This window comes from Rhinatrema bivittatum, chromosome 3, assembly GCF_901001135.1.
Source record: "Rhinatrema bivittatum chromosome 3, aRhiBiv1.1, whole genome shotgun sequence".
NCBI lineage: Eukaryota > Metazoa > Chordata > Amphibia > Gymnophiona > Rhinatrematidae > Rhinatrema > Rhinatrema bivittatum.
In genome coordinates this window covers 68,287,967-68,309,418 of record NC_042617.1, presented here as the reverse complement: position 1 = coordinate 68,309,418, position 21,452 = coordinate 68,287,967, and the positions used below count along the sequence as shown (strand labels likewise).

At 42.8% G+C, this 21,452-nt stretch overlaps 2 protein-coding genes across 4 annotated transcripts in view; one reads left to right on the top strand and one right to left on the bottom strand.

Moving 5' to 3' along the window:
* The window catches only part of CAMKMT (calmodulin-lysine N-methyltransferase), a 785,377-nt gene extending 764,758 nt beyond the window's left edge, over positions 1 to 20,619 (bottom strand). The window contains 1 exon segment of the mRNA XM_029593342.1: positions 20,256 to 20,619. Coding sequence (XP_029449202.1) covers positions 20,256 to 20,393 — 138 coding nt within the window. The 5' untranslated portion in view covers positions 20,394 to 20,619.
* Positions 20,620 to 20,702: 83 nt separating this feature from the next.
* Positions 20,703 to 21,452, top strand: part of PREPL (prolyl endopeptidase like) — a 125,527-nt gene continuing 124,777 nt past the window's right edge. Inside the window, exon 1 of one of the 3 annotated variants that reach the window (XM_029593340.1) lies at positions 20,703 to 21,135. In XM_029593340.1, coding sequence (XP_029449200.1) covers positions 20,857 to 21,135 — 279 coding nt within the window. In that variant the 5' untranslated portion in view covers positions 20,703 to 20,856. The remainder of the gene's footprint in view (positions 21,136 to 21,452) is intronic. The other 2 variants (XM_029593341.1, XM_029593339.1) reach the window with 2 other exon arrangements.

The window sequence follows — 21,452 nt, the reverse complement described above, 5'->3', positions numbered from 1 at the left end:
AAATTATTCAAAGTTATTAAATCACAAGAGGATTGTGAGAAATTGCAAAATTGGGAGACTGGGCATGCAAACGGCAAATAAAATTTAATATGGACAAGTGCAAAGTGATTCACATAGGGGCAGATTTTATAAATCTGCGCACACGCATACTTTTGTTCGCGCACCAGGCGCGAACAAGAGTACGCGGGATTTTAATAGATACGCGCGAGCCGCGCAGCCTGCCTCCGTTCCCTCCAAGGCCGCTCCGAAATCGGAGCGGCCTCGGAGGGAACTTTCCTTCCACCCCCCCCCCTTCCCTTCCCCTACCTAACCCATCCCCCCGGCCCTATCTAACATCCCCCCCACAACTTTGCGTGCCGGGCCGGCTGCCGTGCTCCATGTTCCGGTCCGGGGGCTGCGGCCACGCCCCCGGAACGCCCCCAGGCCGAAACCACGCCCGTGGCGCTGCCCCCGAAACGGCGCATCACTCGCAACACGCCCCCGACATGCCCCTCCATGCAAGCCCCGGGACTTACTCGCATCCCAGTTCTTGCACGCGCCGCCGAGCCTATGCAAAATAGGCTCGGCACGCACAGAGGGGGTTTGGGGTAGGCTTTCGGGGGGTACGCGCATACCCCTTTGAAAATCTACCCCTTAGGGAAGAGTAAACCAAATTATAGCTACACAATGCAAGGTTCCACATTAGGAGTCACCATTCAGGAACAGGATCTAGGAGTCATTATAGATAATACGTTGAAATCTTCCGCTCAGTGTGCAGCAGCCAAGAAAGTAAATAGAATGCTAGGTATCATTAGGAAAGAAATGGAGAATAAAACAGAGAATATCATAAAGCCTCTGTATCGCTCCATGATACAACCTCATCTTGAGTATTGTGTGCAGTTCTGGTCACCACATCTCAAAAACAATATAGCAGAATTAGAAAAGGTACAGATAAGAGCAAACAAAATGATAAAGGGGATGGAACAACTTTCCTATTAAGAAAGGTTAAAGGAGGTTAGGACTCTTCAGCTTGGAGAAGAGACCGCTAAGGGGAGATACGATGCTGAGTGGAATGGAATGAATAACCGTTAGAGTATAGCTTGTTATTCTTTCGAAAAGTACAAAGACTAGGGGACACACAATGAAGTTACTAGGTAATACATTTAAAAGTAGTTAGAGAAAATTTTTTTTTTTACTCAATGCATAATTAAACTCTGGAATTCATTGCCAGAGGACGTGGTGAAAGCTATTAGTGTAGCTGCATTTAAGAGATGTGGTCAAGTTTCTAGAGGAAATGTCCATTAACCATTAAGGCAGAGTTACAGAAATCCGCTTATTAAGGATGTGCATTCGTTTGAGACGAAATAGGAAATATCGTTTCTATTTCCTATTTCATTGCATTTCGGGGGGGGGGGGGGGGGGGGGGGCAACGAAACGATAAGAAAATCCACGAAATTTCGTGTGGTTTTCTTATTTTGGGGGGGGGGTGAAAGGGCACATAAAAAAAACCCCCCAAACCCACCCCAACCCTTCAAATTTAATTAATTGCAACCCCCACCCTCTCAACCCCCCAAGACTTGCCGACCCCCCCCCCCAAGACTTACCGAACGTCCCTGGTGGTCCAGTGAGGTCCCAGGAGCGGTCTCCCCCTCTCGGGCTATCGGCTGCCACTAATCAAAATGGCGCCAATGGCCCTTTGCCCCTACCATGTGACAGGGGCTATCGGTGCCATTGGTCGGCCCCTGTCACATGGATGGCCCGTACCATTTTTTACTATTGCCTCTTTCACATAGAATACAGTTTGTTAACTCCTGCTTATGTAGGCCTGTATGTGACCTGTTCTGTACCTTAAAGGTCAACACATGATATAGTTTACATGCACAGGCTGGGTGGTGGAAAGGGTGAACTTAGAGTATCCACTTACTTCACTCAGGAATGTAAGGATATGCGACTACATTCATTTGTAGTTTACACTGTAAAACCTAAAAGTTGTGTTCTTACTTTATCTTGGTAAGAACGCATGGGGTGGGTACTGAAATGCATACTTCCTCCCGTTGAAGCCACGATGTAACATGCCGTGGCAGGAAACCAAGGAATTGTCAAAACCAATGCAATTAGTCAATTTACTGTCACTAGTACTTACTAATTCAGTGCCTGGAATTTCTACACACCTTGCTATCAACATTCCCTATAAGAATCTCCAGCCTGTTCCATGCAGCACAACATTCCCACATTCAATGGGCATTTTTTTTAACCTCACAACCACCCTCCACGACGTTCCAAGGGTCTGTGCTAGGCCTCACTGTGGATAGCCAGCCCAACCCCTAAACACTGCATTATGGGCCATACTCCAATTACTTCCTGGAAAAACCTCACTGTCTGTGTGAGTCCAAGATGAGAGAAACAGCCAAATGTGCAGTATAACATTCAAGTTCTCCAGCATAGCTGATGTATCACCATGGCCAACTGCACACCTCTGCCCCTCAATGAACAGTACATATAAACTGTGAGTACAATTGTTGAAAATGAGCGCTTAAAGTTGGAAGACCATTCCTACAGCTGTCCATATGCAGCCCTGTCATATACACTCCTCCTCCAGAGGACAACTACTGCATCAAAGCTCTGCAAAAGGTGACCATGCTCAATTTAGAAACACACAGTGCCAAGTAAGGTGTATCGGAATTGAGGCGCAAGGGAACAAGCTCCTAAAGCTATACTACCTTCACACTGCGAGTAAGCAAGCCACACACAGAACGTCAGTTACCGAGTGTCACACTCACTTATGTTAGCAGTAGGGACTACATGCTGCTGTCCCTGCACGTACACATTTGTAAGGCCTATGTTCCATCTATGGTTGCCACTAAACCAAAAGCAGGTGTGTGTCAGCTTCCTGTAACAGGGCATGAGTCTGTGTGATTCCTTCCTCCACCAACATTAGCTATAGCTGCCCACAGGAAACACTTCTGTGACTGGCATATATCACCTCTACTTACTGCAAGACCGTGACATGTTCTCTGAATGGTTTAGGTGACACAAAAAGTCTGCTTGTCAAGATGCCTACACCTAAAGGACTTCATCAATCACAGCAAGCACATCACATCTATGGCAGCAGCAGCCCTATACAATAAGGACAGAGTGACAGTTACAATGAAGGCAGTCTGTACACTCTTAACCTATTCACCTTACTACACAATGTCACCAGAGAACACAATACACAGAAGACTGCATGGATTGTGTAGGCCCAGAGCAGGGCACCTCACTAATTAAAGTACTAGTGTGTAACAGCAGTTACTGGTGAGCCTACAGCATAGCAGCTGTTCAGCAATACAGATGTCCTCACACACATGTGCATCAGCAACACCACGAAAGCATGGAAATGTCAGCCACCTGGTAATATATACTAAGTGTTTTGCACAGGAGTGCTGAGGCCATGTGCTTTACAGGGCCTCAGAAATAACACCAGCACTATTAACAATAGTAGGTGTAGGTTAACAATGAACATTGTGCTTATGTTGAGGGAACAAACATATGTGCATACTGCTGCAACACATTACTATTTGTGACATTACCCACTATTACCTTCAAGCAACAGGGCATCTGCAGATTACAGTGAGTGTGACAGGCCAGTTAAAGGCATGTAAAGCCTTGGCCTGTATGATGTCAATGGTTGATGAGGAAAGATATGCCTGCAGTAACAGTAGTTCTAAACTATACTGACAAGGTGACGTCACAGATCAAGTGAAGGCTGGACAGTAGCAGATTCAGTCTCCCGCCTTCACTCACCTGCAAGTGCATCCTCCCGTAGCTATCCCAGGAAGGTAACGCCACCTACTTCACATCACAACAGCCAAGATCCTCAACATTTGGACATCTATTCTGATACATTTCCCCTCTTGATGTACTACGGTGCATGCATGTAGGGGTGCATGCAATGAGAAAGGTAAATGCTGTTTGAAGGAGCTGTGCACATACATAAAACTACACCAGATAGCACAGTCCTTTTCAGCCAGGCTGTAATGGAAGGTGTGATTCCAAAGCTGTGCGATGTGTGCAGAATTGTAGCTACCTATCCTGAATGTGAAGTACATACATGCTGCTATTTCATCGTAGTGGAAGCAACATCAGCACTCTCTATACCTGCAAGCATGGGCGTTAGACGATGGCTAGATGTAGATATGCTGAAATGTGAAATGCAGTTCTAAATTTTAGTGTTACCTCACTGTTTAACTAATGAACCATTGGTCAGATTGTTCTGGGAATGCCCTTGAAACATAAAGCATACCCATTATAAAGGGACGACTTCACCTGCACACTTGTAAGCACTTCCAAATGAGGGTGTAACAATAGCTGTCTGCCAGTACTACACTTACGTGTGTAACAATAGCTGTCTGCCAGTACTACACTTACGTGTGCCATCCACGTTATACCTTCATGTTATTTTACATTGACTGCATTACTACAGCTGTCACTCTCCAGGGTCCAGGAGCACGTTGTGGCATACGCATGCAAGGGTGAGAATGAGAGGCGCTGTTGATGGCTCTCAGGCCACACCGTGCTAGCTAGGCCTCCGAGTGTCATACCAAACGTCCCTCATTTTCTGTCAGAAACAGGCAGAACACATTGTGGCGGCCACATGTCTATCATGTAATAGTTACAATGCTAACTTTATTTCAAGTACACTGTTATGGTCCATCGCTAATACAAACCAAGATCAGTCACAATGTGTTTGTATGGTGCATGATGACCTACTCAGCCAAGAAGTGATATAAAGACAGCTAACAGGCCTCAGGCTGACCTCCCCTGGAAGGGGAATAGAAAAGTGAGCCCTATCAGGCAAAGTGTGTCCATATAAGGTTTTACCGAATCTGGCTGCCAGTCAGCGTGTTCTCCTGGCCTCCAGCAGGGAGACAGGGGGATGCCGTGGGAGATCTGGACATATGTCCATTGCAAGTCTGTGGCATACAGCCACATTATGGAAAACACAGCACAACAACACTATCTTTGCTACTTTGGGTGGGGCATACATTAAAGCTCCATCCGTCTTGCCCAAACAGCAAAAGCGACTTTTCAGAAGGCCGAAGATATGTTTTATGACACAGTAGGTACCACACAAGGCCTCGTTGTATCTTGTCTCTGCCAGCGTGTTTGGCATGTGTATAGGGGTGAGAAGCTAGGGCCTGCAACCGTACCCAGAGTCTCCTGCAGCAAAGACAGAAGAAAGGCATGAATCAGACCAAGATGGCCGCTGCATAGGATGTACGCAAGCATTTCGGCTCCATGGGAGAATCTTCGACCTAAGCCTTTTTTCTTATTGAGAAATTTCCTTTTGCTTTAAAAATGCCTCACACAAAAAGAAAGGCGAAAGTCAGAGAAAATATTACCTCTACCCCGACTCCTGATTTGAGACAACCATGGAGCGTTTGCAAGGCCCATGTTCACGATGCCGGTGGGAGGAGCCGCAGGCGAGGAGAAGATGCCGAGCGCCTTGGCAGAGGAAACATCCCTCTGTCCTGGCGCGCCAACAACTCCCAATCTGCCATCCAAGAAGTTCCAAGAAGGCCATCTTGGCCTTCTTGGAACTTCAAGAAGATCTGAGGACAGGTCAACAAGAATGCCAGAGAGGCAAACTGCCCCAATGACCTCTGAAGCCCCGAGAAGAGACGGCGGAATGCTATATTCTTCGGAGAGTCCTGTTAATCAGGACTCCAAGGGCTTGAGAGAGGAGGCACAGCATGGAGATGGAGGGAGAGATCTCCTGGAGGTAGGAGAAAAAGTTCCAGATATCCATATGATCTATAATACTGCTTTGATTAGACCTCCCAAAGTCACTCTAGAAGAAATTTGGAAAGTAGTAACATCTATGGACAAATCTATAAATACTTTAACTATTTTGCATAGGCCGCTGGCACGTGCAGAGCCCCGGGACGCGCGTCGGGGGCGTGTCGGGATGACGTGGCATTTCGGGGGCAGCAACGTGGGCATGGTTTCGGCCCGGGGGCGTGGCCACGGCGTCCAGAACAGCCCCCAGGACCGGACCATGGAGCGGGGCAGCTGGCCGACAGGCGTAACTTTGCCGACAAAGGTAAGGGGGGGGGGTTAGATAGGGGAAGGTGGGGGGAAGGTGAAGGAAAGTTCCCTCAGAGGCCGCTCCGAAATCGGAGCGGCCTCTGAGGGAACAGGCAGCGCGCGCTGGGATTGGCGCGCGCAGTTTGCACAAATGTGCACCCCCTTGCACGCGCCGACCCCGGATTTTATAGGCTACGCGCGTATCTTATAAAATCCAGCGTACTTTTGTTTGCGCCTGCTGCGCGAACAAAGTACGTGCTCGCGCAAGTATTTAAAATCTTCCCCTTTGTGTATAATGGATCCTCAGTTTAGGTCCTGTGCCTTGTTTGCCCACATGATTTTGGCAGGCCTTGGAGACATGGGCAGAGAAAGGCATGGCTTTGGACTTCAGAAAAACTATGTTAAGAAGAGATAACCCATAAAGAAAAATAATCATTCAACAGGGCAGTGATGGTAAATTCCAGTCCGAGTGCCACAAAACAGGCCCGGTTTTCTGGATATCTACATTGAATATCTGGAAAACTGGGCCTGTTTTGTGGCTCTCTGACTGGAATTCGCCATCACTACACTAGATTCAAGCGCAGAAGTCAGTAATGGTAACTAATAAGTTAAATGGAGACCATCACAGTTTTGCCTTATAGACTACATTCATTTTTGTGTGGGGTTTGTGGCATGCACATATAATCATTTGGGGGCCGATGCAATAATTGTGCACAGAAGACGGGTACTCAGGGTTCAGCACCTGTTTTCCTAATGCCCGCCTAGCCATCGCTCCTGAGCCTGAAATACAAAAATTTAAATTAGGGGTCATGCTAAAAAGGAGGCACTAGTGAAAATTGCACGTCCCTAGCACCTCATAGTGCGCACAGAAGAGGGGGTTGTCAGTGTGGATTGGGAAAACAGACACTCAATCTACAAGTGTCCATTTTCTCCCACTATCAGCCTTAGAAACAGAGAACATCCTCAAGAAGATGAAACCCTCGTCTCATCCTTTAGACCACATCCCATCCAATCTGCTGCTATCCATCCCTAACATCATTGCCAAACCTGTAGCCGACATCATAAACCGCTCTCTCGCACAAGGCCAAGTCCCTGACTAACTCAAGATGGCAATGCTCAAGCCTCTCCTTAAAAAACCCAACCTTACTCCTGTAGACCCAGCCAACTTCAGACCCATAGCTAACTTACCAATGATCGCCAAAATCATGGAGAAAGTTGTAAACAGACAACTATCCGAATTCTTAGACAAAAACGACATCCTCACATCAAACCAATTCGGATTCCTTAAGTCCCGGAACACCGAATCTCTATTAGCCACTCTGACACCATCCTCCTTAATCTGGAAAAAGGTCAACCGTTCCTACTTGCACTACTGGATCTCTCCTCAGCGTTCGACACAGTGAATCACTCCTACCTCCTTCAGCGTCTTGCCGACATAGGCATCACAGGATCAGCGTTTGATTGGTTCATATCTTTCCTTGAAAACAGGTTTTACAAGGTCAAGATAAATAACAAAGAGTCTCACCCTATTGGCTCAAAGCTTGGGGTACCTCAAGGATCATCCCTGTCACCCACACTTTTCAATATTTATCTTCTCCCACTCTGTCACCTACTAACCAACCTCAAGCTAACACACTTTCTATATGCGGATGACATACAAATACTCATCCCTATAGCGGAATCTCTCCAAAAAACTTGGTCTTACTAGAACAACTGCCTCTCAGCAATCAACAACCTACTCTCCAGCCTCAACCTTGTACTAAACACCAACAAAACTGAAATCCTCTTGATAGCTCCAGAAAACTACATCCCGTTCATCCCTCCTACTTCTAGCCAATGATCTATCACCTCAACTGACCTCACTTCGCAAGTAAGAGACCTGGGTGTGCTACTAGACAACCGACTCAACCTCAGCAAGTTCATAAACACTACAAAAGAATGCTTCTTTAAATTGCAAGTATTAAAAAAATTAAAACCACTTTTACACTTCCAAGACTTCCGCCTAGTACTACAATCCATCATCCTCCCGAAACTGGATTATTGCAACTCACTCCTTTTGGGCCTTCCCGTTAGCACTATCAAACCACTTCAGATGGTCCTGAACGCGACGGCCAGAATTCTTACGAACACCAACAAAAGGAAACATATCCCCCCCATCCTCCAGCACCTTCACTGGCTGCCGATCAAATACAGGATTCAATTTAAAGCCCTTATGATGATACACAAGGCCCTGCACAACATCTCCCCTCTCAAACTAACTTTTCAACTGCAGCAGCACTTTACTAAGAGACCGATTAGAAGTGCGTACAAGAACATGCTGCTCACCCAGCTGGCAAAAACCGCACTGAGGAAACGCGCTCTTTCCACTGCTGGTCCCCCACTCTGGAATTCGCTCCCTCCGGACCTTCGCCAAGAACCCTGCCCTATGACATTCAAAAAGAAGCTAAAGACGTGGCTCTACGCCCAAGCATTCCCAGAGAATTAAGACCCGAGGAATGCGATGTCTTCATAGTCCCTGGTCCCCTTTCTCCTCCTGTACATAAGTTCCTGAGTTGTACCATATTTCAGTTAAATTAGACCTTTTATCTGTAAGTTGTGCATTATGTGTTCCAATGTATTCCGCCCCTGAGGTGACAGTTTAAGTTCCTTGTAAACCAGTGTGATATGTATATTATACAGGAACATCGGTATATAAAAATTAAAAATAAATAAATAAATACACACGCGATACACAGTCCAGGCTGTGTATGGAGTTTGGGCATCCAGAAATTGTTTTAAAAAATAAAAAAATTTTTTAATCTTTCTGTGGATCCTCCTACTTAGTATCCTGAAGATACTATACAGAGAAATCACACAAAGCAGGATTTTTTTTCTTTTAGTGCGCCCTTTAACATGGCATAGCTTTACGCCAGTCCCAGGCTGGCATAAATTTGCCACACTGCAACGGGTGCATTGGCCACGCACAAACTTTTTTGAATTGGCAGGATTAGGCAATAGCCTCATCTACACGGCCTTTACATGTGATAAGCATTATTAGCTACGCAGTGATTTGGACGTGCATGTTGGACACGCTAAACCCCATATTGCATCGGGGGGGGGGGGGGGGGTGATAGACGTGCGTCCAAAACACACATCCAATCATGTGTTAAACTGTGCGCTAGTCTCTGTGAATGGTGTTGCAACGGCCCTTTGGTCTCATTAATATCCAGACAATGATCATGTTTTAAGAATTTCTGCTAAAGTTTGGAAACTATAGTCAGTTCTCCTGTTTCTAAAACTGCATAGACTTAGCAGTAGAAGAAGTCGCTTATCTGAAAGATGGTGGAATGTGTGTCTTAGCTGCACTGGAACTGGATTACAGAAAACGTCAACATTGGCACAGCATTTTGAAATTCACAATTCTTCATGAAGGGTGCAATTAATGATTTGGAGAGTCCAATGTTTACTGCTAGCTTTTATGACCAAATCCAGGTTATTACTAGAAATACATTTTTAGAAAGACATTAGGGATCTGTTTTGTTTATCTCTAATAGCCTCCATATTTCTGAAAACGAAGAAAATCTCAAAAATCATTTTCTTGATCATAAAAGACATTGGAAACATACGTTTATTTAAAACTGGGTGAAAAAATGTTTTAAAAAAAATATATAATGCCTATATGGCTTAATATATTAAGAAAACTGCTGATCTAAAAGCCATGAAATCTAACATAACCAACTTACAATCCACTGTCAAAAAAATGTATGTCTATCACTAATTTAATATAGAATCCAAGATGAAATAATATTCATTTTTGTTTAACAATACTTGTAAGGCTAGCGTCTTTCGTTTTCTTCTGGAAGCTAAGTAGTAAAGCAGATGCCCAACTCTCAATTGGTGACCCATTTTTAAACTATTGAAAACCATTTAGAACATACATTTTATTAAAGGTAACTGCCAATAAATCCATTGATACATAAAAAATGGTTGCTTCGAGCTTTGCGGGTGGTTCAACCTGCTGCTGACAGGTTAATTAGTAGGGTTAAATTCCGTGACCATATCATCCAACTTTATCATCATTGCCCTTGGCTGCCTGTAAAATGGAGATCTCACTTCAGAATCATCGTGATTATAGATAAGTTAATACATTCTGAATTCAAATGCAACACAGCCCAGCCACTATATTATATATAAACCAACTCTCCTTGTAAGATCTTCAGCTAGTTATTTAAAATGCCAGCAGCTAGTACATACAGACTGCAAAGCAAATGAGCTGGAGCTTTTTATTACAATGGCCCCCTTATTGGGGAACACACTAGCAATTGGAATGAAAGAAGAAAGAGACATTAAACTGTTTAGGAAGAAGTTAAAAAAAATTGTAGCATGGTAATTGGAAGCTGTTACATTGGTTTTATATTTATGGGCTCCGCACTGGACATTTTTAATGGAAGATGCCAAATACAAAACTGTATATATAAATAAAGCAATGGGGCAAAACAAGATACATCCAAGGGTATTAAAGGAACATCTTGCACCACCACTGCCTATTTTTTTTCAACACTTTGTTAGAGTCAGGAGTGGTTCCAAATGACTGGAAAGAGGCAGAAGTGGTTCTGCTTCACAAAAGCAGAATTAAGTAGGAGTCTGAAAATTGCAGGCGAGGTAAGTAGTGAATAAATCCATGGAATCATTACCAAAACAGAGGACAGAGCAGATTATAGAATCCAATGGATTGCAATAGCTGAGGCAGCAAGGTTTTAATAGAGGTTGATTTATTTTTTTTTTTGGTCAGTCAGATCTATCAATTTCTTTGAATGGGTGACAAGACAGATCAGGGGAGAGCACTTTCAGCCAGGCCTTTCACCCAGTTCTGTACAAGCAACTTCTACCAAGCCCAGTAACCTGTTTTGGACAATGACAGTTTGGGTCATAAGTACCCAGCAAATCTCAAAAAGTAGATCTATCCTGCTTCAACCACAGGAATAAGTAATGGCTTTCCCAAGTCTAACTTTTAAATAAATAAAATATTTAGCTTATAAAACTGTTTATGTATTTTTCCTCTAGCACCTTGTCCAAACCTCTTGTAAACCCCACTATGCTAATCCCCTTGATCACATCCTCTGAAAACAGATTTCACAGCCTGACTGTTTTCAATCTGCTAGTTGTTCATGTTATTGAAATGTCCCCTTGTTTTGGCATTTGAACAGGTAAATATATTGTGCGTCAAGTATACAGGTGCACTACGTGTCAATGGTCTCAAAGGACTTTGATGCATCTTTTGAGGATGCATACTTTGCCCAATACCACAGTTTTTGATGGCATTGGTATAGAACGCATAGAGTGCATCAATGCATTTCAGTTCTTTGCCTTAGACTGCCTACTAGGTCAGAGGAGTGAGGCCATCTAGGGCTTGACAAACCTGGGGCTGTCCAGTCAGGATTATCTTCATGGGAAGAGCCTCTGGTCAATGATTTCATAGACAAAGCAGATGAATGATAACTCTGCAGTCAATTTCCTCTTGCTTTTGGGCCTGAAGCTTGCAGTCTTTGTTGTTCTGGACCACTGTGAAATAGTTGACATCCTTCTATGAGCTACACAGTTTGGTCAGTCGTGGTCTGGATCAAGGCATATGTAAAACTGCTCATGTCCGTCAGTAATGGACATTTGTCAGCAAGTATAGGACATCAAGTGACTGATTTCTTTTTGGTAGTCATGTTCCAGAAGGATCAAAGAACTTCTACAAAACCATTCCTTCTTTTCCTTTAATTTTTTTTTTGCTGAAAATCCAAGTACCATTGAAAAGTGCTGTTGTGGGACTCAAACTTGAAGCCCACTGTTTCAAAGACTAAGGATAAGATTTTTCTAAGGGACCGAAAAGGCATCTATGCAAAGCACAGACAAAGACAGGAGACACTGAGGCAACACAGAGTAAGAACTTCCATACATGCTCAGTAGAGCTCAAAGCTCTACTAGCTTGGAGAGAGAGAGTTCTGTTCAGTGCCATAGATCATGGCTAATTCAGCCCTGCTTAATTGCAGAAAAACTGGCACTCAAATTCAGATAGCAAAAAATAAAAAAATAAAAGCCCTACATACAAGGTACTTTAGGCTTCTTCAGTTGTGAAAAGGAAAAAACTAATGAACAACTGTTAGTCCTTTCAAATCAAGGGGTGGAAAAATATTTTGAAAAATGCTTGAGAGCAGTTAAAATAATTAGAAGAAAATATGATTTTTCCCTTATGCGTTTACTGCTTTGTATTTCTTTACTCATTTGTATGTTTTCCTTTTCCACTTCTGTTTTTCTCCTTAGCATCTGCTCTTTGGGGGGATTTTTGGTAGAGAAGTAAGATGGGATTTTGTTTTGTTCTTTTTTTTGGCTACTCATTCTTTTACTACTTTGCCCTTGCCCATATCATCCCCTATTTTCCTTTTTGCCTAACCTCACCTTACAACTTCCACTGGGACACAGCTGTACTTCCAGCTCTGCTCAGCCCAACAGCTGAGAAACTACCAGTAGACATCAGGAATAAAAAACTGTCCAGGATTTTTCTACCCCTGCTTTTTAGGTATTATCTGAAAAGGATTCCAGTTTTCTCTAGTATCAATATGGATACTAGAACTTTATGTTAGAGGCTCAAGGCCTCGGTGACAAAGAGGAAAGCTGAACCAATATGAGAAAATATATGAGCCAGCAAACCACAGCAGGATATCAAAACATTATGTAAAATTGAGTGCTAGATGTTACCATCCTCTGAAAACAACAAATAAGGAAATGCAGTAGATTTCAATGAGTCCCAAAACAACTTCAACGTTGTGATAAATTTAACTTTTTATTGGCGGCAACTCCATTGCTTCAAGAAGGCACAGTTTTTAGACAAGGTCCCTCGACACGGACCCGTGTTTCGCTAAATGCGGCTGCATTGGGAGGACATAAACATCTCCAAGCTCTAAGCGTCTAAGCTTATGAATTCCGCCTTAAATACGTCCCTCCCGATGCAGCTGCGTTTGGCGAAACACGGGTCCGTGTCAAGGGACCTTGTCTAAAAAATGTGCCTTCTTGAAGCAATGGAGTTGCCACCAATAAAAAGTTAAATTTATCACAACGTTGAAGTTGGTTTGGGACTCATTGAAATCTACTACATTTCCTTATTTGTTGTTACTGTATGTTTGACGTGCAGTACCTCGCTCCATTTTTTGTTTTGTGGAACCATCCTCTGAAAAGCCAGTTCACCATTAAGAAATGTAAAAGTTCATGCTACTAAGCTGCTTACATGGAGAAACGATACCCAAGTTACAACAAATATAGTTCCAAAAACTAGAATAATTCTGTATAGAATAACTGAGATGAGCACATAGCTGTACGTCAAAAGAGAAAGGCAGAGCTAATCATGCTTTTACCCCCATGGCAGACATGGAGGTAGCCCTGCTTCTAGAGAAATGACAGACATCTCCATGCAGAAATCCCAAATAGCTCATTTTGATATGGAACTACAGGGAGAAGATCTTCTGAAAACAAATTCTACCTCACTCTCTTGCTTGAAAAAATTGAAGTAAAATAAGCTATTAGAGAGCAGTTATTAATGAAGATTAAAAAAAAACAAACAAAAAACTGGCAATACCAAACAAAATATGGAATTACAGGAGAGTTCAGGTGAGGAGGAAAACTTAACAGGAAAAAAAGATTATGAGTTAGCTATAAAAATTATGACCATGTTTTTGTTTTAAATGACGGTATTATCACGATACCATCAATTAAGATCAAATGTAAATAAATGGTACCTCCAATTTAATAAAAAATTGTATTTACCATTTATTTACATTTATAAAAGTTACAAGCAAAAAAAAGCGCACTTTACTACCTGGAGCTTTACAGTTTTCTCACAAGATAGCTGCAATAACATAGGAGAATCTTCACTCCCAGCTACAAAAAAAAAAAAAAAAAATTCTTCCAGCAGATTAAACTAGCTTGTAGAAATGTAGTTTGAACTCTCTTCTAAACAAGGGGGGAAAAAAACCCATACACCACAAGGGTTATTTTTGGCCTTTTACATTTAATTCAAAATAAAAAATTAGTCATCCAACATTATATGGCATTCAAAAAGTTAGTATTTTTAGACATATATCCTCCATAAAGAGAATTTCAAAGCCCTGGCCCACAAGAAATACAATGGAAACAAGCTTTCCAAGAAACACCTGTACAGAATATTTAAAAATCTTTGTGGCAACGCTATACAAATTACATTACAAAGATATTCAGAAAGAAAAAAAAAGTGCTCTCCCAAAATTATATTTTTATTAATATATAAAATTAATAATGTAGGACCAAGAGGCAAGGCAAGAAGAATCACAGCAGAAGAGGAAGAAAAAAAAAGTGAGAATATGGTGCACCTCAATAAGAGCAAAATAGTGAATAGATAGAAATAAAAAGGGCAGCAAAGAGTCCAGCAAGAAGTTAAGAAAAGAAAAAGAAAAAAAAAAAAGTGTGAGAAATGCTCAAACAAGAAAAAGGTCAATGGATAACACAGAACATCAGGAAAAGAAGTAGGTATTCTCTTTATTGACATTGCACTAAAGTTCACATTATATGATGAGCATATACTTACATTTATGTTTGCAACTTAGCTGAATGTTTAAGTTACACTATTTTAATGAAGAGTATGCAACACAGAATGATTGTCATCTATTCATCTTACACACAAAAACACCTTTGTTATATTTTGAATTAATGCTATTTAAAGTTATTTACAGAGCAAAAGTATAATAGAAAAAAAATATCAGTTACAATGAATATCAAGTCAGGGTATAAAACTAACACATTACATGTCATTAGAAAGCTATCAGCACAAAATATTGAGATAGCTAACCATGATAATGGTATGACAAGTTCTGTTAATTCAACTGAGCCAGTTCTTTCAGTGTGCAAAACATGGAACTATAGAAAACAAAGAACAGGGGCAATATAACAAACTAATCAGAACATGTCTTATGGACCGGGCTGTGGCGACTCTGGATAGGAAACACCCATATGCTTCATAATTCTAAACTTATGAATTTAATGTAATTTTGGATATTATACACTTTTTTTTAATAGGATTTCTAATTTAGGGGCTAAGCATTTTTCCCCATAGACACAAAATAGGATAAACTCGAGTACATCCAGTTCTTTGTATCAAGCAAAAAGGGTATAGAATTATGGGTCAAGGCCTTCATTTTCTCTCATTTGTGTATAACTCATAACATTCTTTTGATATACTTTTACTGAAAGAACTAGAAGATTTAATGATCATATAATCAAGTACTGACAAGTGTTCTGTTGTGGAAAAAGCTTCACCCATAGGAGTGTCACCTTGTTCTTCTCTAGGACATGTTATTTTGTCGTCTTTGGGGGTTTATTTCTTTTTTTTTTTTTTTTTTTTAACTTCTGATCTAATTTTCCAGTGTAGAATTTCTATTCACTTTTTTTTTTGCAGTGGATAACGTATAATACGGGCATCCAGGACATCTCTCTCTCACATCCACCCTTTTACATTCCTCAATAATCACAGACAATGGGGTTTGGGTTAACAAGGCCGCAGCTTTAATAATAACCTGGAGGCCCGAGCCCCAATAACATTACAAAGTCAACAACAACAAGCTTCCAGCCGTCCGCCACTCATCTAGCAAGACGGCTCCACACCAGCCCCTCGGCTCGCCTTTGCCTCCTCCACCAGATTCAGGCTCCCACCACCTTTCAGCAAGGAGCCCAATCCAGTGGGCCACCGCCGCCATCGAGCAAGTAGCCAGGCCTGTCAGAAGACTCCCGCCACCTTCTAGCAAGGAGTCCACCACCAAACCACTCTTCCGTTGTACATCCCTCTTCAATTGTCCCCTGAATCCAACATCACATCGAATATAAACAGTGAACCGCCAGCATTGGCTCGGGCCATCCGCTGCGACAGCCAACTCAATTCAAAACATAACAGACAACAATAAGGGCGGGTGGGAGGGAAAACGGCCTCTGCCTCTTGGAGCAGCCAAGCCACAGTGAAGAACTGTGCCACGCTGCTCCGAGGCAGACCCTAACGCCTGCCAAGAGCACGGCTCACTGGCCAATCAAGATTGGCCAGCTCAGCCTCGGCTCCTCCCTCTGCCCTTATCTCTACCCTGCCGGTAGCCACCTAACCTCCTCCTGACCCTAACTCCCCCCAGCTGCCTGCCCCTCGGATGACCCCTGCCTTCCCGGGCCCTCCACCCTTTCCTATGGTGTCCCTACCCCCTAGGGACCTGCCACCTCCCGCTCGTGCCTGGGCCCGTATTATCCCGGCCTGCCAGTCATGTCGACTGGCTGGCCCTTCATACTGCATTATTAGAAAAGTGCTACAAAATAAGGATGTGCGCGCCTGTTGAGATTCCTTAATTTGCACTGAACTTTGTTTCCTCAGTAAGACCTCCTGCCCTTGCAATTCTTAAATTGTCAGGAAGGTGGAAGACAACTTCTGCTATGCTCTACAACCAGGGATGACCTTAGGATGCAGGGCCCAGGGTCAATCAAATGCAAGGAGGTCCCAGAATGCTGGTTAACAGGAAATTATAGTGGTGGGGATGAGGCTACCATGGCAGAGGCACACAACCTGCCTCTCCCCCAAAGTATGCAGCTCAAGGCAGTCACTCCTGTTAGTCACCCAAGGACAGCCCTGCAGTTTCTGGCAGCTAGGAGTAAACGGGTTAACTTGCCTCATATTCCAAAATGAGGCTTGCACGCATACTCCTCCATTCCCCACAAGGTGTAATATTCTAACACTCCATATTGTGACTGACGGGAAGTCAGGGTATTGGGCTACTACTACTACTACTTATTTTTAATGCGTTACTATATACAAGCAGTGCTGTAAAAATTCATATACAATATAGTCCCTGTGCCATGAAGCTTCCAGTCTAGTCAAGACAAACATACATAAACAAGAGCCTGTGGAAGGTTTTATTGTACAGAAGTGTTTAGGATGTAAAAGCAGTCTCACAAAGTAGGGTTTTTAGATTGGACTTGAATGCAGCCAGACAAGGCACATGATGCACAGAATCAGGAACTCTAGTCCCTTCATACAGAGCAGCAAGATGGAAAGCACAGGGTCAGGAGCTATAGTGGAGAAGATAGGCGAGCACACTTGCCTTGTAATTCATGAGGATAGGCAATGAGAAGTTGCAAAATGAATGTATTTGTGAGTAAGCTTCAACTGGATGGAGAGCCAATGTAGCAACTTGAGAAAAGGTGTTATACCCAGTCATCAAGAATTCAAAAAAAGATTGAAGACATTTCTCTTCCAACAAGCTTTCCCAGACGATTAATTTTACGGTGACGAACAGACTTCCCAATTCCTAAGTATCCTAATTACCCTAATTATGGACACTGTATCAAGTACTAATTTTAGAATCTGCTACTGGACAATTACCGTTGAGCTCAAAAATTTACTATATTTCATATATATATTTGGCATTGCTTATATTTATATTTATTGATACGTTAAACAGTTAAACTGTCTATATAAAATATTATATTGCTTTATTTATTTCCAGTTAAACAATTATTACTTTATTTAGCACTATGTTAAATTGTCAATCAGTTATACTGTTCCATATGTTCCTCTGTTCCATGTAAAGCTCCGCTCTCTGTTGAGCAGTTCTTCGTTTTATGTAAACCGGATTGATTTGTAGTCCCTACAAGAACTTCGGTATATAAAAATTAAAAATAAAATAATAATAAAATAAAATATATGGTGATGGCAATATTAAAGGAACATAAACCATGCAGCCAAATTCTGCAATGGAGAAAGTGGTTCAATGGGAGGCCCAAGAAGAGTAAGTTGCAGTAGTCTGTAAGTGGAAGGCGATAGAATGGATGAGCATTTTTGTAGAATTCTCAGAAAGGAAGGGAAAATGCGACATGCTTTAGCAGGGTTTTGGATACGAGTAGATAAATAAGAAAGAAGCATCAAAGATGATCCAATGTTTCAGGCAAAGGGAACCATGAGAATGAGTATACCATCGACAGACAGAAAAAGAGAAGAGGGAAGTGGATTGGGGGGGGGGGGGGGGGGGGGAGAACAAACAAGAAGTTCTGTTCTGGCCATGGTAATTTTAAGATGGCAGCAGGACATCCAAGTAGCGGTCGGATAAGCAGGCTGAGATTTGAGCCTGGATTCTTGGTGAAATTTCTGGTTAGGAAAGGTAGATCTGGGAGTCAACAGCATAAGAGTGGTACTGAAAGCCATGGGAGGAGATCAGAGCACCAACAGAAGAATTGTATAGAGAAAAGAGAAGAAAGCCCAGGACAGAGCCTTGAGGCACATCAACAAATAACAGCAAAGAAGAAATTCCAAAAGATACTGTAAAAAGTATGATGGAAGAGGTAAGTAGAAAAACCAGGATAGACCAGAGTCCCAAAATCCGTGTCAATGGGTAGCATGAACAACAGTGTCAAAGACAGCGAATACATCAAGGAGGATGAAGATAGAGTAAAAGCCCTTGCCCACAAAGGTCATTTGAAACTTTGACAAGAACAGTTTGAGGACTGTAGAGGATTAGAGCTAGACTGGAACTGATCCAGACATTAGTTATACAGTACCAGCTCTAGTGAGGACTAGACCAAAACTCGTTACAACTCTCCAGTTATGGATGAGTGTGCACAGGAACCAGATCTGTGTCAAGGCCCTGTCCGAGTGCTCCCTCCTTGATTTCAAATGCATATTGACTTCTATGCCTGTAAATAATGTTACTCAGGTTATCATTTGTTGTTTAAGTTCTCCCCCTCATGTTTCCCAGTTTCTCCTTGTTAGCTCTTACACCCTGTTTTCCCATATAAATTGTTTCATTGGAAAGCCTCTTGCTACGTTATGTCATATGTAAACCGATGGGATGTTCACAACAACTGTTGGTATATAAAAACTATTAAATAAACAAACAAACTGTGTGACCGCTGGGTTTTGTCCCAAGAAACCACTAGAAAATAGCTTGCAGGCAGAGTACTTCCCCAGAGGCAAGTTGGAACCCAGTTGGTTGGCAGGAGATTGCCAGTGTACGGGTACATGAGCAGGAGGGCCTGAGCAGTGCTTGGCAGCACCTTCTAAGTATGCATAGGGTTAACCCTGAGTGGGTGTTAAGGGTAACACTAAGGTACACAAAAAAGAAGAATAGATGCCTTGGTCTTTTCCAAATATTTATTAAAGTAGAGACGTGTTCATAAAAATGCCCGACTTGGGCTGAGTTTCACAGCTCAACAGCCGCTGCCTCAGGGGCTTGGACAATCAAAAATCTCAGATGAATTAAAGTGGTGTGAAATCATCAAAAGAAGGTCACTGTGAACCAACGCTTAAAGATTACTTGCAAAACACTGTATTGTATTCAGTCTCTACCCGCAGAGTATCAAGCTATCAGTCTACTGAGGCAACTAGCATGTAAGATCATGATCCTGGGCCTAGTGGTTACAGCAATGGGTTGCAAATCAGGGAAGCCAAGGATCAAGTCCCACTACCATGCCTTGTAACCTTGGGCAAGTCACTCATTGTCTTAGGTACAAACTTAGGGCCCGATTTACTCCCATTCTGTGTCTATGGGAAAAGTCTTTGTAAATGAGGCCCTTCAATTATAAACCTTCTGGGAATAGAAAAATACCCAGAGTACTTGAAAATAACCCACCTTGAATGCCAAGAGATAGAATATATAGTCAAATAAATAAAGGCCAGACCTGCCAAGCTCAAGTAACCTCCACCTGTTTTTCTAAGCCAGAGCCACCACAGCCCGTCCCCCACTAGCCCATCTAGATTCCTTCTGCTATCCAGTGGCCCAACCATGACATCACAGCTCCAATAAGGGTGCGATTCAAAACGAAGCCCAAAACAGAAAGAATCTGAAAGGCCAAAAAAAACAAGATGTGCACAATACTACCATCTTTGAAAGTTTTTCCAGGTTCGGGAAATTATTCGATAAGCTTATTTTGAAATATAGTTTGCACATCTGTCACAAGTCAAAAATAGTTCAGTTTTTGTTAACATTTTTATAATAATTCTTGTTACTTGGTTGGTTATCCCGGGTAACCAGTTTAATAGCATGAACATTACATTTCTTAACTCTTATTCGTAGTGCATGTTAACGGCTCGCAGAAAGTTTGCAATAAGGTTTGGGTTTTTTTTTTTCACATCCTGTTTCGGGGTGCCGGCTCCTCTGAGGATGATGCTGCTGCACTTGACCGCTGACGATTACCTGTCCGAGCAGCTTCCAGCGCGCTCTGGCAGTACTGGCCTTCCTGCCTGCCACCACGGGTCGGTCTCTATCTCCCGCCTCCAGCTGCCGGTGCTGGGCCGAGCCGCTGCTCTCCGCAGCAGAACTCCCATTCATCATCTGCGAAGAACGGTACTTGAAATTCCCTCTAGTTCCCGGGAGAAATCGATGCAGCGCGCGCGACTTCCTCTCACCCCCTGGCAGGGGGTCACCACTCACAGACTTTACCCACCAATTGCCTCACGTGCAAGCGCAGCGTCACCCCGCGGTCTGTCTTTACATACAGTGCTCACTACTAAGTGTAGCGCACTCAACCTCCGGAATATACGTCATCACACGTCGCCACCACCCATCCAAGCCACGCCTTTTCTCTCCACCCGTATCCACTGAGGGACCTTACTATCATTTCCATTGGCTTTGATACTCTAGGTATGGAGTGCTGATTTGAAGGCGTCATCCTTGCGCGCCTTCTACTGAGGAAGTGGGAGGGTATGCGTAAGTAGTTGCTTCAGGACGCATGCTGTTATATGTATTATAATAATGTCTCTAGTATTGAAACCTTTATTGCTGGCTTTTTTCTGAAATGATCGGTGGCTCTCCGAGGCTGAACCTAACATCCAGAAAGCGCCGGAGCCTCTGGGAACAGGAAGGAGAGAAGAGAAGCTCCATGCAGCAAGCAAAAGTTTACCTACGGACAAGTCTCAGATTTTACCTCGCCCACACTAGGCACTTGCCGAAGCATTTTACTGCTCTCAGTGGTCAAGTGCTGCAAAATGAATCCCAGCTCCCAGCACAGTGTTTGAAAAACAAACAGTCAACATCGTCAAAAAGCTTGTTGATAGGGAGATTCTTTTCCAGCAAGGTATGTACTGTGTTTGCTGGTATTTCTTATATCTAACAAGGATCATTAAGAAATTGCAGTGAATATATGTATTTATTTTTTATATACCGATGTTCGATCTGAAATATCATATACATGTATATATGTTCAACTTCTGCAGATTCGTTTTTCATTTATTGCACAAACTTAATCGCTCCATTGATCTCATCACAACTGAGATTTTTTTTTTCTCTGTAAATATAACCAGGGACGCAGGCAATGTAGAGCTTGTTTTACCCAAGGTTTGCTCCTATTTGTTTGTTAAGTTAAGGTCATAGCTAGTGACTTTCGTAACAGAC